Source organism: Molossus molossus, unplaced genomic scaffold, assembly GCF_014108415.1.
Source record: "Molossus molossus isolate mMolMol1 unplaced genomic scaffold, mMolMol1.p scaffold_m16_p_12, whole genome shotgun sequence".
Classification (NCBI taxonomy): Eukaryota; Metazoa; Chordata; class Mammalia; order Chiroptera; family Molossidae; genus Molossus; species Molossus molossus.
Window position 1 is genome coordinate 96,195,560 of NW_023425347.1, and position 17,121 is coordinate 96,212,680.

Here is a 17,121-nt window from a genome sequence, read left to right on the forward strand (position 1 = left end):
GTCGGTGGAGATGCCGGGGCGGGGGCGCCAGGGCGGTGGGCTGGCCCCAGCTAACACGAGGCTGCCATTGCGGCCCCTCTAGCAGCACTTGGCAGCTTCTTCACTCGATCATCCCTTTAACGGTGTGAGAGGGCGACGGTGCCCTTTTTATGGCCGGAGAGGACAGCGGCACAGGACGCTGAGGTCACTGACTCCCGGAAGGTCACGGGAGAGGCGTGAATGGAAGGGCAGGAGGGAGGACAGGAGGGCAGAGCTGGAGCCAGGATTGGCAGGAACCTGGCTCCAGCTGGATCTGCCTCTGAGCAGATGGGTTTCCCTCCCTCCCACCGGCTCCGGGGACGCCCTGTACCCCGCGCTGCCTCCCGACCTGGCACTCATGTGTCCATAGACCAGTCACGTCCCTGCTTTGTGGGGTTTTTACACCAGGGTCTGAGGTCTCCGGGGGCCACTAGTTCCCCCAATGTGTTTGGCTTGAATTCCAAATAACCAGCGTGTGGCAGCTCCCAAGCCGGTCAACAGGAGGGCTGTCCTGGCCGGCCGTGACCTCAGCCCAAGGAGGCTGCCAGAGGGACGCCCTGCCAGGACAGGAGAGGGACGGGGACCCCGGGACTGTGTCAAGCAGCCCTTCACGCAGACGAGGAGACGGCCAGAGGGAGGGGGGCGCACAGCTGATCCTGGGAAGGAGCGAGGAGGCACATCTGGGTCCCGGATCGTCTGGGGGCACTGACAGGGGGAGGGAGGGCGGAGTGGAGCCCCAGAGAACTTGGGGAAAGGAGCCCTGGGAGGCAAGGCGGGTGGCCCTTTGGCGAGGGACCGGGCACTGTGACTGCCCGTCCCGCTTCCCCCACTGCGGAGCCCCTGAGCCCACAGCCTGGCCTGCTCTGGGCCTGGCCCCAGAGGGCTCGGAGATGGTCCCTGAACAAATCAACAGCAAGCCTGGAGCCAGGCTCCTCGTCCAGCTCGACCCTGAATGTGCTCATCCCTGTCGCTCAAGGTCCAACTGTCCAAGGAAGTGGCCAGGGGAGGTTTCTCTCACCGCCCAGGCCCCGCCCCAACCATGGGACCAGGCCCCTTTCCCAACCCGACTGACTCCAAAGGCCTCTCTCCCCACCACACCCTCCGGCTGGGCGCAGCGCTGCGGATCGACTCACACCTGCAGGACAGTCACGGCCTGCGCGGAGCCCCACTCCCCTCCCTTCAGGTTCTGCCTCTCGGCTCCTGGCTCCTGTCAGCCCTCCCTCCCGGGCCCAGGGCCCAGGGCCCGAAGGCCGCTGCCCCTTCTCCTCTCCAGCCAAACCGAGACAGTCTGCCAGCGTTAAAGGGAACTTCTAAGTGCGGGAGGGAGGCCCGGAACACACGGACACACGTGTCAGGACATGAACACACAAAAAGCAGATCCCCAGCGCGGGACAGAAGGGCACCAGGGGCCTCCCAGGAGGTCCAGATGGTGACGCTCTTTGAAATGGGAAAATTCTACAAGGGACACAGGCTTCATCGTTTCAAGTACACTCGGGCCAGAGAAGTTAGAGACGGTTAGTCAACTCCAGGGACAATGTCCACATTTTGGAGTCACTGAGACGCAGTCTCGGAAGCCCCATGTGGCATCTGCCTGGGTGACGGGACTCCTAGGACCTGACTGGTGCCCGTCCGAGGATAAAAGCCTTCAGGGGCGCCTCTGCCCCCTAGCGTCCCCGGAGCCTAGGTGTGCCTGCCCGGCAGGGCGCCCTGGTGCGGGGCTGGTGTGCCGGGAGGGGCGCTCCTGCCGTGAGTCCGAATCAGCAGAGAGGTGAGGGCGCTGCCTGGAGGGCAAGGGCATTCGCCTGGGCGCCTGGAGGCCTCTCCGAGGGCGAGGGGAGTGGACAGTGTGCTCAGGCACCGCCCCCACCCCAGGACCTCAAAGCCCTCCCCTCGCATCCTGGCTGACCGCAAACGGGCTTAGGGTGGCTGCAGTTGGGACAGAGTGGGGACAGAGACGGCCTGCAGATGCTGAATGACTTAGACCCAGCCGGTGGACCACTCTGGGCGGCTCGCCGCACCAGCACCCTGCACGCCATCTGGTTTGGGAACCACTCGTTGGCGACACGGAAGGCCCCTCCCTGCGGGCGCGCGCAGCCCAGCTCTGCTACTGGGGCGCCCATGGACTCGTGTCCGGGCAGCGGCTGACGCGGAATGAAAACCGCCTTCCCGTCTCGTCCACGTGACTGGCACCCCCCCGCCCAGGGCACATCCCCGCCCATGTCAGGTGGAACAGGTTCTTCCAGGCGCCACACACAGCATCGTGACCATCCGCACAACTGGCTAATGTCGCCGAGCTTGCCCGTGCCGAGCGCTGTGCCCACGTCCCACATGGAGCACCCAATTTACTCTCCACAAGACCCGTATGAGACGGGCCCTACTACGTTTTGCACACGAGGAACTAAGGCACAGAGAGGTTCAGCAGCTTGCCCAAGAACACGCAGCTGGCAAGAGGCAGAGCCGGGGTCCAAGCCCTAGCTATTTGCCTCCAGACACGGGCTCCCGAAGCCAAACGGGCATGTCTCTGCAGGATTCCAGAGCCTTTCATGTACAAGTGTCCAAGAGGAAGACAGGCTGTGACTTACCCCTCACTCACTTCCCCACTTATCTGGTCGCTGCTCCATGCTGGGATCACGCACTCTGGAGACTCAAGAATGCTGGCAGGGGGTGGCTCTGGGCTCTGCTGAGCCTCAGGGAGCACCCTTTAAGCACCAAAATTTTAATTATCCTTTTTAACAGAAATGTCCTAAAATCAGCCACACGAAGCCACACGTGTCCTGAATGTGATGTCACCTCTTTGGGGGCCGGATCACCAACTCCACATTCACACATGCCGTCGTGCACCGTCATGGCACGATGTCCTCGGGGACCTGCCCACATGCCAAAGAAGACCAGGCCTTCCAGTGATTATCATCAATACTGATCAATCGCACCTATTACATACCTGACCCTGGGCTAGGCGCCGGGATACAGGAGCGAAGCCAGCAGACCTGGCCGTTGCCCTCGTGGGGCATGTGTTCTAGAAGGGGAAAGTCATTAATTACTTGCATAATACAAAATACAAAATGACTGGCACTAAGGAGGAAAAACAGGGGCTACCAGAGCTCAGAACAAGGACACCGGGCCCTGACCACGTGTGTGCGTGTGTGTACATGCACAGATGCACACACCCGGACACCCGGGTCCTGTAGGACACCTGGAATACATTTAGGATTCCCTTCACTTTACCTTGTTGTCTTCTGCATGACTCGGGGAGCAGGGAGGGGGGAAGAAAGCACAGAATGTCTAACTTATTTTACCCTCAAGAAAAAAGAGAAAGGACTTCTAGGAGACATCATTCCTGGGTCTGAAGGCCACTCCCCGAGACAGAGGGGGCACTGTTCCTCCCTGCCGTCGCCCCAGATCCTGCCCTCGTCTGTGCCTGAGTCTCAAACACGCTGTGCACGAGAGGCGCTGAGTTTGCACGGGACCGGTGAGAACGCCTCTAGTCCCTTCCCCGGGCCTCTGTGTGGGCGTGCCTAGCAGACCGGTCACGCGCGGAGGCCTGCTCCCCACGCGACACAGACCTGAGAAGACAGGCCCTGTGTTTCCGAGGGGGTCAGGCCTGGCCCCCCACCTGGAGAAACGGCAGGGAAGCGGGGCTGGCCGTGGTCCGGGGTCTCCTGGGGTAAGTCAGGAGGCCGCTTGCACCTGCTGTGCGGGCCTCGGAACAGTCTATGAAGAGAAGAGCTACTTGGAAACGCAAAGCAGAGAGGACCCATTCAGGTCCAGGGGGTCTCCCGCACAGCGAGGTCCCAGTCTGAACCCACCCACCCCCGTCAGACGTCACAGCTGTCCCCTCCCACACCCCGAACCTGCTGACACCGGGTCCCCACCACCTCCCCACCCAACTCAGTTCTTGGGCTTCTTCTATTTATTTACACTCACTTCCTTGGGGCTTCCAATCTCACTGTGACAAATACCGTGTGTACTCTGAGGATTTCTTTCATTTACTTCCAGCTGGGTCCTTCCCTCGGAACTTCAAACCTGTGATATTCAACAACCCTTTCCACGTCTCCCCATGAAGGCCTAATGGCGTCTCCAACTTAACATGCCCCAGACTGGACCCAGGCTGGGGATGGAGACTGCAACCCAGGTACGTGCCCTCGACCTGGAATCAAACCTCCAGACTGAAGTCTTGGGCCAACATGCTAACTGCTGAGCCAAACGGCCAGGGCCTTTCAGTCTGTTCTTAACAGGTCAGCCAGAGGATTCTTTTAGAAGGCAAGTCATACCGTATTTCTGCTCAAAACCCTCCAAGGACTTCCCCCCACTCTTTACAATGCCTGTAAGCGGCAGTATGAACCGGCCCCTGGTCCCTTCCCTTCTCACGGGGCTCTCACTGCTCCTGAGCATGCCCGGATGCTTCCACCTCAGGACCTTTGCACTTGCTACTCCCTTTGCCAAGTGCTTTCCTCCCACACCCAGGTCCCATCATCACTCCAGAACTATTTCCTCTTGCCTTTCACGTCCCTCCACAGCACTCTCCATCTGATGTTCTGTACAGTTACTCGCTCGCTTGCCGTCTCCCCCACATACACCAGAACGTGAGTGCCGAGCTCCCTACCACATCCTCCCAGAACAGTGCCCAGCACATAACAGCAGGTGTTGGCCCTACACTCATTGTTGGATGAATGGACGAATGGACGAAGGGCCGCGATCGGCAGTTTCTTGACTAAATCACACCCGTAATACATCATCTCTGATTTCCAGTTGTTTAAAGTGGGGCGAGAACTGAAGACTCGTAAAAGCGATCGGAGCGCCAAAAGTCTTTGTGCCTTTATGCACATTTTTCATTGTTCTTCACGCACACCTCACAGCAGTTTTTAAGCAAATTACTAGGAGCCTTTCTAAGCCTTCAACTTTGTTTTCCATAAACAACTCTGCTCATGTGTCATCGGTTGTGATACTATTTAATTATGTCATAAAGCACGATAATAAAGATGACAAATGTAAATGACCCTTTGGCCGCATGTACCTTGAGGGCCGGGGGTCACAGCGCATGGCCGTCCCCTTGAGGGCTCTCAGGATGCTGCGCCGTGGGAGTGAGGGGCACCTGTGCATGTGGTTACATGCAAACCAACTGAGTCTCAGCTGTGTTTGATTGTATCCAGAGTTGGTGCTCTAACAAGTTCTCAGAGATTTCTGCCACCCCCTACCCTCCCAGGCCCTGGACTCCACAAACGTCCTCCCTTCAAGTATCCCTCAGGCAACGGTGGCCAGGCCGGTCTGAGGACGGCGTGCTGTGCACGGTGCTCCCCTGGGGTGTCGTGGAGAAACCGCCAGGTGAGTGGCGCTGCACTGCGGTCCGGCGTGGGGAGCACCTTGCGCGCTCACGGCCGGTTACGGCACATGTGACATCGTGAGATCAGCCAGCGTTTAAGCTCTGAGAAGGAGGGATGTGTGATTTTGAGCCACAGTAAGAAAACAAGGAAAAGGAGCCTGAGCCGTGTGTTTCGGAGGCTCTACGAGAGGGGCCCCCTGGGAGATGTCTGGAGTTTAAGTTGGTGACAGAAACAGGATGACCTTATTTTCAGAGCCAGAAGTCGGGGGAAAGGAGTTTAAAACAGAGGAAATGATTAGCTAGCTCCACCCCAGGGGGTTCGGGATGCTGGGTTACAGTCGCAGGCAGTCTGTGTGGTCGGGAGTGGGGGTGGGGAGGGGGTATAATTTCACCAGTATCTTTGAAAGAATGAGCTGTGCCATAAATTTCCCTCTGGTCTCTGGGGTTTGTTACCAGTTTTTGTTCTGCATTCTTGACCTTGAGGACCGTGCCCTGAGGTAGTATCCCTTTAATACCGATTGTAATGAACGATGTAACAGATTCTAATCAACCAAATAGCCCATTCTTTTCTTTCAACCTGATTTTAACAGGCCATATGCTTATCCAAGGGACACTCTATTCGGCTGCCAACAATCAAATGCCCCAAAACTCACATCTTAAGCAAAAGTCATGAGTTAGGGTCACATAAGTAGGTCACTGAGTGGAGTAATTTTTTCCTTTCTTCTTTCTTTTCAATTCTACAAATACTGAAATGTGTGCCGGGTGCCGTAGTAGGTGCTGGGGTACAGTGGTGAACCCACACCCGCGGATACTGTGCCAACCAAGCTTGTCCTGGGTAATGACCAAGGGCCATGTACACCCCTCCCCCGAGCAACAAGAACAACTCCATCTTGACTGACATGTGGAGATGTTCCTGCCTCTCAAGCTGCCCCAGCTCATCTGTCACAGGGTGGTTCTTAGGGTTAAGAAGAAATGTAAGTGAAGTGTTCTGAGAACTGACAAATGCTGTCAGTACCCCTGAGATTACTAAGGAACAGAAAATGATTTGAGGAAAAGCAGAAGCAAACGAAATGGTGAGCTAGGGTGATACCACACCACTTTGCTTTGCTTTCTAAGATCCACTGAAGACTCTAGAGTCTGGGTAAAATTCACTCGAGAAGCTGGCAAAAATAAAGATCGCAAAGACCAACACCCCAGAGATGACAGTTTTGTAGGTCCAGGATTTTTAATAAGCCCCTGGGTGGCCCGCTAAGTGAACATCCTGGTGACATGTGCCAAATGAGGACCCTCTGCACACCTGGGACACAGCCAGGAAATGCCCACCATGCACTGTCATCAACCAGACAAGTCTCCTGGACCCGGGAAGGACTGTCCCCTCATCTAAGTACCTGTCCAACAGCATTCAGGGCATCGCCTTACTAAACACCTGTTAGCAGGCACTCAAGGGACGCAGCTGTTATTTTTATGGTTTAAAGGGGTATAAACATTCTTAATTACGGTGGAGTAAAAAAACAGGGCATAACACTTCAACTACAATATCCAACTCCAGGTTGTCAGGTGCCTCCAAGTGGCTGGCGGCTCCATGAAGGCAAAGTCAACACGGCCTTGTCACCAAACTCACTGGTGACATTCCATCGGCGGAGCCTGGATATGGAGGAGGGCAGGAGGGCAGAACACCGAGGAGCCTCTGCACTGACCACTAGGGGAATTCTGGAAAGCTTGCAACATCCTGACTTGGAGAGGAAATGAAGCCAACAGGCAGGTGGACCCGCTTTCTCATGACCAAGTAATGGGGTGGCGTGAACCCCAGGAACGTCCTCAGACTCGCCCACCGGAGAGCGCGGGGCCCTGAAATATGTACTCCAAACCTAGATAAAGGGCGGAGGCACGAGGCAGCGAGCACATGACTGCGCCAGCATCCCGGTCCTTCCCGGCAGGACCTTCCCGAGACTGCGGCTCCGCCCCTTCACTCCTCTCCACCGACCGCGGCTTGAACTCCTGTGCGCGTCAGGAGCTGTGGAGGAAAGGGGGCCTGTGTGTGTGTGTTTCCCTTCACACGCTCCGACCTCGAGGGCATTTGTCCAGCCAACATCACTTACCAGCCAAGAACCAAGACGTGTTTAACAAGCAACCACGCCAGCAGGTCCACGCTCTGCGGTCCCTGCACTCTGCTTACAGGGAGGCCCCTGGGGTCCCCTCGGGCCCCACCTACCTCATTCTTTACAGCAACTACTAAGAGGCCCAGTCTCCAGCTTCCTAGCCCATAGATGGTCAACAGAAGCACACCTGCAGGGGATGCTGACAACACCCACAAACACCGGATGAAAAAGGAGCCGGTGAGGACATCCTTCCTGGAACAGCTGTCACACCTCAAGCCGGGATCCCGCATGCCTGACTCACCCGAGGACGTCACTTCGCCACAAGTCGTCACTGATGTCACCCTGCGCCTCCGAGGAAAGGTGCCACAGCGCCAAGGCACGGGTCACAGACCGACAGCCCCCCTCTGCGGCACGGCCTGCCCCGCCCCGTTCTGCACCCCGCGCAGCCTCCGCCCCAATCCCTTCGCGGCGGCACCCGGGGCTGCTCCTCACGGCGCGTGGGAACCTACTTGCCATCTGTGGCCTGGAAAGACTTCTCTACAACAGGAAAAGATTGACACCAAGAAGCAGGGTTTGGACGAGTCGCACGAGAACCTGCTCCTGCCCGAGAGCTGGGTAGTGTCACGTCTGGCCTGGCTGGAAGCAGCGGTCTGGTCTCCCGAGAACAGACAGTGGACCGGGGTCAGGGAGCACCACGGCGTGTTTCCGCTCCTTCGGGTCAGCGGTGCTCTCGTCCGCGCGCCAGGGGTCTAGCAGTGGGGAGACCCGCCTGGCCCGGCCCCTCCCCGAGGCCGCCGGCTCCGCTGGCAGGTGGGCCGCACTGCCGGGCCGGCTGCTCTCACTACCTGTGACCACGGGCAACGGCTCAACTTCTCGGTGCCTGTTCTCCCACAAAAGCAGTTATTTAACCATTAAATGGGGGGATATAGGAAAAGCCCCGAGACCAGTGGCTGGAAGCGCTTTGAAATACCAGAGATGGTTCTTACATTATCACGTCCGAGTTGGGGTCCCTGGGTTAAGTTTTCATAGAGCTAATGAACCTTTTCTTCTGAAGCTGCCTTCTGACATGTACATGTGGCTTTGAAATTCAAAACCAAGAGAAATAAAGTTATGTAGAGGGAGGTGCTTTGAAATGCAAACCCAAGAGAAATCATCATAGGGAGGGCTCGATGAAGAACTAATCTTTTTTCTCACCCTGACTTGAAAGCAACTGCCTGTCTCTGGCTCCCTCTTTACTCTGGACGGCGGGCGCCTGGCCGAGCGCAGCTCAGGGCCCGAGAGCAGAGGCCCCTGGCTCACTGGGCAGAACCAGGAGTCACTCGAGGAGCCTCGGTGGGCTCAGGCAGGGCAGGATGGGGGACGTGCCCACTACGGCGACCTGTGCTGTCACGAAATCACGTATGTCAAGTCAGCTTTGAGCGGAAGCCACAACTTTTGATCAGATTCAAATTTAGATTCAACAGAATGTCTTTCAGTAACAACCATGACGGTGCCGACGTTTACGAAGCACTGACTAGCGCAGGCAGCATCCTCGGGATTGTCTGCTGGCTTCGCGAGAGTCCTTTGTGGCTGGACCGATCATTACCACCCTTTTACAGAAAGGAGAAGTGGGCTCAGAGAGGTGGCGTAACTTGCCCAAGGTTACAGAGCTAGTAAGTGAGGAAGCCAGGATGCAAGGATCTTCTTCCGTTAACAAATCTTTCCTGAGCAGCTACTTCACGCCAGGCGCTGTGGTACACACTGCAAATGCAGCAGCGAACAGCGTCCCTGGGTGACTTCCCATCCTAGGAGACACGTTCAGTAAACCAATGGAACAGACCGAAACAGAATATATGGGAGAGTTAAGTGAGAACAGTAGCGCTCAGTGAGGAACTGAAGAGGGACAATGCACTTATTTCAGAGTGGATGGTCAGGGAAGGCTTCTTGGAGGTGTCACCTGAGCAAGTGGCTCTGGGCCGGAGCCAGGGCCCATCCCTCCCTTCCACTGCCTGTGATGAAACCACAGAGAAACTTCGCAACCAGGCCGGCGCTGGCCTGCACCGCACCCTCTCTCTCATGGAAGGCAAGGGGCCTTCGGGAAACGCCGAACTTGGAATCCCATTCTGCGATCATGGCAGCACCCTGGCCTGAAGCCACGGGCTATGCTACACCACTTTCCAACAGCAGAACCCGTCTTCGGGCGATGGCATCGGCATGAGGCCTTTGGGGGACACAGCGAGGTACGAGGTTTCACAATGCCTGTAAGACCAGGGCTCGAGAATCAGCGGTTGGGCTCTCCCCGAGCTGCGGGGCCCAACGCAAGTGAGGCCGCCTCCCAGGCTCGATTCATCTGTACACGCTGAGAACGCCACCTCCCTCCGGCGGTGGGACAGCTTCAGACAAGTCACGTCACGCACAGACCTCAGAACAGTGGCTCAGGGTGACCAGCTATGCCCCGGGACCTCTCAAGTCCCAGGACACAGGACAGAGCACACAGATGTGCAGCCTGACACCTCCGTGACCCGGCCTGACCACTAAAGATGTTTTCTGAATGGACGGCTGGAGAATGTGTCACGAATCCGGTAACAGCTTGGCAGTAGGAGCCATCTGAAACCATTCCCGACCTCAAGCTGGGCTGGCAAGGATCGGATGTGATTTTAAAATGCGAGTGAGAAGAGACTGTTACTGGGGAAAAAATTGAATCCATGTGAGTTTTAAATAACTTCATTCCAACAAGAATATTAAAACAGTATCGTTTGGGCAATTAGCAAACACTAAAACAAATGCAGTGATTTAAGATTGAAATTCTATTTTTAAGGTTAAAAAAGAAAAATGCCACCACTGTATCCTGAGGCCTAAATCCCATTATTAACTTACCTGTGCAACAAATCCCAGGTTTTTATTTATTTTTTTAATGATTCCTACTGAAAATTCACATTCCGATTTCATGCTAACACTCAGCAGCTACCTAAGCAGCGCTCCAGACTGTGCAGTAGGTACATTATCTGAACACTATGGGAACGTCCTCATATATGCTCCGACTCAGACTAAACCTCCACCTTAAAACCCCGCTGTAGCTTCCCGCCCGTGTGAAATGACAGCCACCTTCTCATGCCCACTGGGTAGCCCAGGTAGCACCCATCAGGGAACGTTCAAACTGCGGGTTGGCTCGCTTCCTGCTGCGGCCTGGCAGCTGGACAAGGGAAGCCCAGTCAGGCACTCACTTCCCCCATAAAATCTTTGTTCTCTGGGACAGCCATCTGAATTTTGGGTCACTTTCTGTAACAGCCCGTTGGAAATGCAAGGGCAAGTGAGGCGGAAAACAGAAGCACGTACAAGTCCCGTGGCCCCAGTAGTTCGGCAAGTTAACTCCAGTAAAAGTATTTTCAAACCCTCTTTCATGGCTCACAACAGAACTCCAAGTAGTTTAATGCGGTCATTCCAACTCTTAATCTAGAAAGTAAATAAAACCTACGCACACCCTCCTGGCTGTCACCCTACACTTTAATCACTTACTACTGGCAGAAATGTAACCCTTGTTTTGCACATGACGGACTACTGCTATGGTGGAAAGGCAAGCCCCGATCACTGCCTTTTGGGGCTACTGCCCATCAAGTCAAAGTTCTCAAGTGACATCTACGGCCACTTCCCATGTCACCCAGGCCCCCCTTAAGAACCACTTTCAAATGCACAGGATATTATTGGAATGAGCTTGATTTCCCTTCAACAGATTTTTGCTGACTAGTCAGATCGATCTAGAAAGTCAGCTGGACTTGAACGGCCTGTGACGGGGACAGGAGCACATGCTACAGTCAAGAGTGAAACAAGACACGGGTGTGGAGGAGCCGCTCCTGCTGACCGACAGTCCTGCCGTGGTAGGAAGACTCCCTTGCCCACCGAGGACTCTACTTGGTCATGAACGCAGGGGAGGCCTTTAAAGAGGCTTTACACTTACAGGAAATGAAGCTTTAAAAAAAAACAAACAAAAAAACCTATTAAAATGACAAGATGGTGCAGGTTAGAGGTGGTTCAAGTCCCAGCTTGCCACTCGAGTTGTGTGACCTTTCAACTCGCCCAAGTCTGTTTCCCGGGTGTAAGCGACACCAACCTCATGGTGTTCTTGACAAGAGGCAACTTTGGAAAATGCTGAGCGCGGTACCTCGCACAGCGAGCGAGAGCTGTGCCAGGTTCCCTGGAGCTTGTCACCACCTGCAGAGGAGGAACTCGAGTGAGCCGCTGTGGCTGGAGGCGGGAGGGCTGGGCGTTCCCCAAACAGCAGACGGGACACAGAGCCTGAACTGATCAATTCTTGAGCAATCTTACATTTTTCCTCTACACCGCACACCCACTGAAATCTCAAGTTGTGCTTCAAAATTTTTTTGGGGGGGACCCTTATGTTCTTAGTCTAGGAATGTTAACAGTAACATGGAACTCATCATGCCCGCCAATTTGGACCTCGTTCCCCTTTTCAAAAAACCCCTGAGCACTGTGCACTGAAGGCCCTGCACCTTGTAGGCAGACTGCCAGGAAAAGGGTGGGCCTCGAAGCAAACACACTGAGGGAACGTGCGCCGTGGCCAGTGGTCTGTTCACTAGAGACAGAGCACCCCTCCCTCCCAGGAAGTGCACGTTTCCATAGCCCAGGGCTCGGGGCTGCTTTCAGAAACCTCCTTCCTCCCCTCCCCGCCAAGGTACCCCATAGCCTTCAGAAAACCATGAACAATGAGGGGACCTACTTTGCAGGGTGGCTGTAAGGATTAAATGTGAGACTCAAGTCACAGTGCAGAAACTTGAGCAATTACAGGCTATAGACATTTTTTTTTCCCCACATAAATTTGGAAATTCTTTGGTGTCCAATAAAATTTCCTGTGAAATTTAAACTACGGACAACACAGGCCCGCCCCCAACTAGCCTAGTTTCAGAGGTCAGCTGTGAGGCTTTGGAGCTGCTCGCCTGACCTCTCTGGGTTCTGTGGAACCAGAGCTGGAGGGCAGGGTGTGGCTCTCGTCCTGTGCCAGCCAGTGCCCGGTGTCCAGCGATGGTGCCACCACCACCAGGGCAGCTCAGCTCTCCCAGGTCCCCCATCCCTCGAAATGGCATGTCCACCTCTGACACCTGAGTGCCCATCAGTAGCGCTTGACCAGGAACTTCCAAGATCAGGCCCTGAAGCAACAGCAGCGGCGTCGGTGCGGCCTGGGAGGGAAGAGGTCAGCGCCGCGGGGCCCCTAACACGGCAGAAATGGCAAACCTTTTCCTTCGACTGTCAGCCTGGTCTTTGCAGCACTTGAAATGTGGCCTATATCTCCAAGGTGACCCTGTCCTCACCCACCTGGACTCTCATCCAATTTCAAAGTAAATTGCCCTTTATGAATTTTTTTATGGATATAAGTCAATCTATTCAAAGTGAGGTTTGCTATCAAGTCAAAATCCACATAAACAGAATGTCAAGTGCATTAAATGAACTATCATTTCATTAGTCACTTTGACACCTAGACACCCACACTCAAATACTAAGCGAGAAGCATCCCCTTGACCAACTGCCTTGGAGGACGTGGAACTAAGCAGCAGGTTTAGGACGTGAAGTACAAAACAGGAAAAAAAGGCCACCACGCAAATCTAAGTCCTGTGAGGGTCGAGATTTCATCCACGTGAGCACCTAGGACACAGCCTGGTACACAGCAGGTGCTCGGTAAAGTGCGACTCTAGAAAACATCCTGGCGGAAGTACTTATAACCACCAAAAGAGCCATCCTAGAAGTTTGTAATCAGACACATCGTGACAGATGCTTGAAAACAGCAGCAAGAACGGAAGGCTTTCATTATTAGATTAAAATTTTTTTTTAAATGTTTAACTCCATACAGAATAAGAGCATGAACCGCATGGGGCAGCGCACTGCTGGCGAGATGGGAGAAGTGACTTCTTGGGGACTCCTCCACTGAGTCAAGGCCTGAGTCTGCCACTTCAGGCTCTGCTGCAAGACCCAGTCACAAGACAGACCCGGCCCTGCTCCTCCGTCCCTCGAAAGTCTGTCAGCCTCCGTACCCAGTAAAAAGACCTTCTAGAAGGGAAACGCAGAGACCATCTAGCCGTTCCCCACTTTGCACAGACTGCGAACTAAAACCCAGAAGTGATCTGCCCGAGGCCGACTGTCAGAGCCTGCTGGCGGGCAGCCCGATGAGACAGATGAAGAGCAGACGGCCAGATGGAGTCACTCCGTCCCGGAGCAGTGTCCTTGCATCACACAACATGCGGCCAACAGGGAGCCATGCACATCCAAACCTCGGTTTTAGAGGGCAGCTAGAACAACGAACACTGGAAGCCATTGCGTAACTCCTCTAACCTCTCACCTCCTCCCCTTCCGGTCTCGACCACAGGAGTATCATAAACCAGAAATGAGGCGCTTGACTAGGAGATGCTGACCATCCCTTCAGCTTTCCCGTCTACCCTAAGAAATGACACGTACCGATGTAAGGTATGAGAACCACAGTGCTATCGCGTGGGACTTTACGACTGCCGACATTCAACCATTTTTAATCTCAAGAAAAATGGCAACCCCATAGAAACTTAATACAGATGTTCCAACTTCTCTGCTTCATTCCTTGGGGATCCTTAACAATAAAAATTCCCAAACCAGAGTAAAGTGTTAGTAAGCAAAGAGGAAGTGGAGACCCCCACATGTGAAATGCTTTATTTCACTCCTGAGTCCTGCTCAGCACCCCTGACTTTGTGGCAACCCCCTCAATGGTAGCCAAGCAGTAAGAAACACAGACCCTCAGTAATGCCAACAGGAAGGCGTGAAGAGGTCGCAGGGGCAGACAGCGCTTCCTGCTTCCTGCATGCCTCTTCCTCGTGTACCTTCACTGCTCCCGGCCATGTACAAAATGCAGTCCTTTCACAAGCTTTCAGAAAGTTTTTATTGGTTACAATGATATAAAATGTATCATTTAAAGTTCCCTAGTTATTAAGTGCTTGCTAACAACAGCATAAAAAAACGTTTGTACACATGACAAGCTCAAATGATTCGTTCCATCCTGGAAGGGGATAAACAGCAAACAAACAGCTCTTGACTTGTCTATCTACAATCAACCTCCTTCCCTCTTACAAAGCCATCGGTTCAAATCAACAGACAATCCCTTTTGTATGTCAAATGTAAATTTTAATGTTTTCATTAGAATAGTCTTTTATATCATAACTCTCCAACAAGAAACAATAAAATAACTAACAGCAAACTCCAGTACAAGAACACTCTCCAGATTAACAACTCAAACACAAATGTAAAATGTAAATCACATATAATACAATTGAAGTGTCCAAAACAATTTAAATAATTTTAAATATTTTATTTTCAAACTGCTACAAATGCTTTATACAATATTTCAACACAAAGTCCCCAGAACAGAAATGTAACAAAATGGGAATGATAGTGAAAGGGTTAAAGTGGCACAAATTCACCAAACAAGTATTAAACTACAAATTTTAAGAGGTAGATTATTTTTAAAGTTTAGAACAAAAACAAAAACGATGAATAACCTAGCCATTTCCCACCAACTCAGTCATTAATTAGGGTGAAAACATATATAATGTATGGAGAAACGATATACTCAGGAAGAGGCCAATTTGTAGTTTCTAAATCTCTATTAGAGACTGAAGTGTAAAACCTGTTACAAAAATTCTTTTACTTATGTGCAGACACACCTTTATAGGCTGTGATGCGTCCTGGGCATCGGTATATTGCTACATAGTCTCCAATAACAGTAATAGGTATAAATTAGTGCCACGTAATTATTTGAGAGGATGTCCATCTGGATATATACACATAAAACTGGAAGAGGCATAAAAAAGGAGTCCATATCCAATCTGGTTTCCTCTCCATTGTGCTGGCAATCTGCTTGTGATAATAATAATAATATAAAAAAAAGCAGGCTAGGAGAGAGGCTAAATGCGTCTCTCTGCCTATAATTAACTTAAAAAAAAAGGCATCAAGAGCTGGTGTGTGACCAAAACATCTCAAAATGAGTGCATTAGAATTTGTCATCCCTGAAATCTACAACAAACTATCGATAAAACTGAGAACTTGCTTTGCAAGGTTAAGTTCAAGTCATTCCTTCCTCTGCTATGTGCCAAAAACCAGGGCCACACTCACATCTGAGTTGTCAGTCCCGTGACGACGAGCCAGTTTCTCTGGCCCGTCTTACAGCACCCTCTTGCATCTCAATCACCTGGGTGCCCAGCACGTGTTGGGCACCAGCGAAGAAGCAGATGCCTGACTCTAACCAGGGCAACAAGAAGCCTGCCGGCAATCAGTTGAGTGTTAGGATTTTTGTCAGCTTCAACTGGTCTTGCAAGCTTGGTAGATTTCGTGTCCTTTGTCGTAGTGCTTATCCTAAGTTGAGCATGCATTATCTTTATTTAGTCAATTAAGGTTTGGTTTGTGTGGGGGGCTTTTCTACAGGAAGTTCCTAGAAAATAAGAAAACTGAAGATAAATGACAACGTAACACAACCTTGTATGAATTGACTGTGTTAAGAGAAGGTGAGCAGACCATATGACAAATGATAAGACGGCCACAGAATGACTCTGGAGGTGTGCAGGGCCTGGGGTCCTACTCAAAAGGCATGCACTGGCAAGGCCCCAGCCCTACCTGGAGTGGTGTGGCAGAGAAGGATATGGGAGAAAATAAACATTTTCTTTTTTAATAATTCGTGGTGAAGGGGAACACTTGGGATTTCATTTTGCTTCTCCATCTTTAAATGTTTCTGATCAGCTGCAATGGAAAAACCGTGTTTTTTAAAAGTTGCTCTTCAAGGAGCATTAGAGAATGCATAAATAGCTTGGGATTTACAAAGACCAAAGACGGATAAGAGGAGAGTAAAAAATGTATCTCTTTCCTTGTCTTTTTGTCTTCTAGCCCATGAAAATGAGCCCTGAGCAAGAGCCCTAAACCCATTTCCCCAGGAAGCCACAGGAGACTCTGCTGCTCATGCGCAAGGTGAGCCCAGCACAGGGTGCACTGGACTCCAGGCTGCAACAGGAGGATCTATAAAGGTGGGTGGTAAGCCCAGTGTCCTTTGCTGCTTTATCCTAAGAATTTGGAATCCATGTCTTTTTTTACACCCTGACTGGTACCATGGTTTGTGCTCCTGGAAATGACCAAGTGGCAAATTCTGCTGAGCCCTCTGTATTAGGGAAATCTCCGACTTCATTCACATGCTGACTGCAAGTATGAACTTGAAAAACTGTGGAATCCTAAACTGGCCTCAAATGTCTAAGTGTGGGGGCTGACTCTTAATCACAGATGTTACAGTGAAACACGCAGGAAAAGGAGGTGCAGCCAGTGCTGTGGGAAGTCCTTGGATACACAACGGGATAACCAAAGCGAAATCACTGAAAACAGAGAAAAAGCGAGTATTTCTAACCATGTGCCATGAGATCATCTCTGAATAAAATTTACAAGTAGAAATATACTGAAAGGGAAGACAACTATAGTGAAAACAACTCCTTGACACAGAGTAACAGAACAGGAATGTACCAAGGACAAGGCCTGCTCTCTAAGCCCTCATAATACTCCCCAGGCCTGAGTTCAGGAATCCCTAGTTCTATACAAAATGGCTACAAGGTACTAAAAAGACCACTACAAACTCCCTGAAGGAATGTCCCCTCTTATGTCCAGGTAATCAGAATATGATGTCCTGGTACTTCACAAATT

General features: G+C 52.3%; 1 protein-coding gene across 2 annotated transcripts in view; it reads right to left on the bottom strand.

Annotated features, from left to right (window-relative positions):
• The window catches only part of PRDM2 (PR/SET domain 2), a 104,196-nt gene that overhangs the window by 13,636 nt on the left and 73,439 nt on the right, over nt 1-17,121 (bottom strand). The window contains exon 8 of one of the 2 annotated variants that reach the window (XM_036257165.1): nt 13,298-15,874. The exons of the other annotated variant lie outside the window; for it this stretch is intronic. Within the exon in view, the coding sequence (XP_036113058.1) occupies nt 15,862-15,874 (13 nt within the window). The 3' untranslated portion in view covers nt 13,298-15,861. Of the gene's footprint in view, nt 1-13,297; nt 15,875-17,121 lie in introns of those variants that run through there. 2 annotated transcript variants of the gene reach the window in all.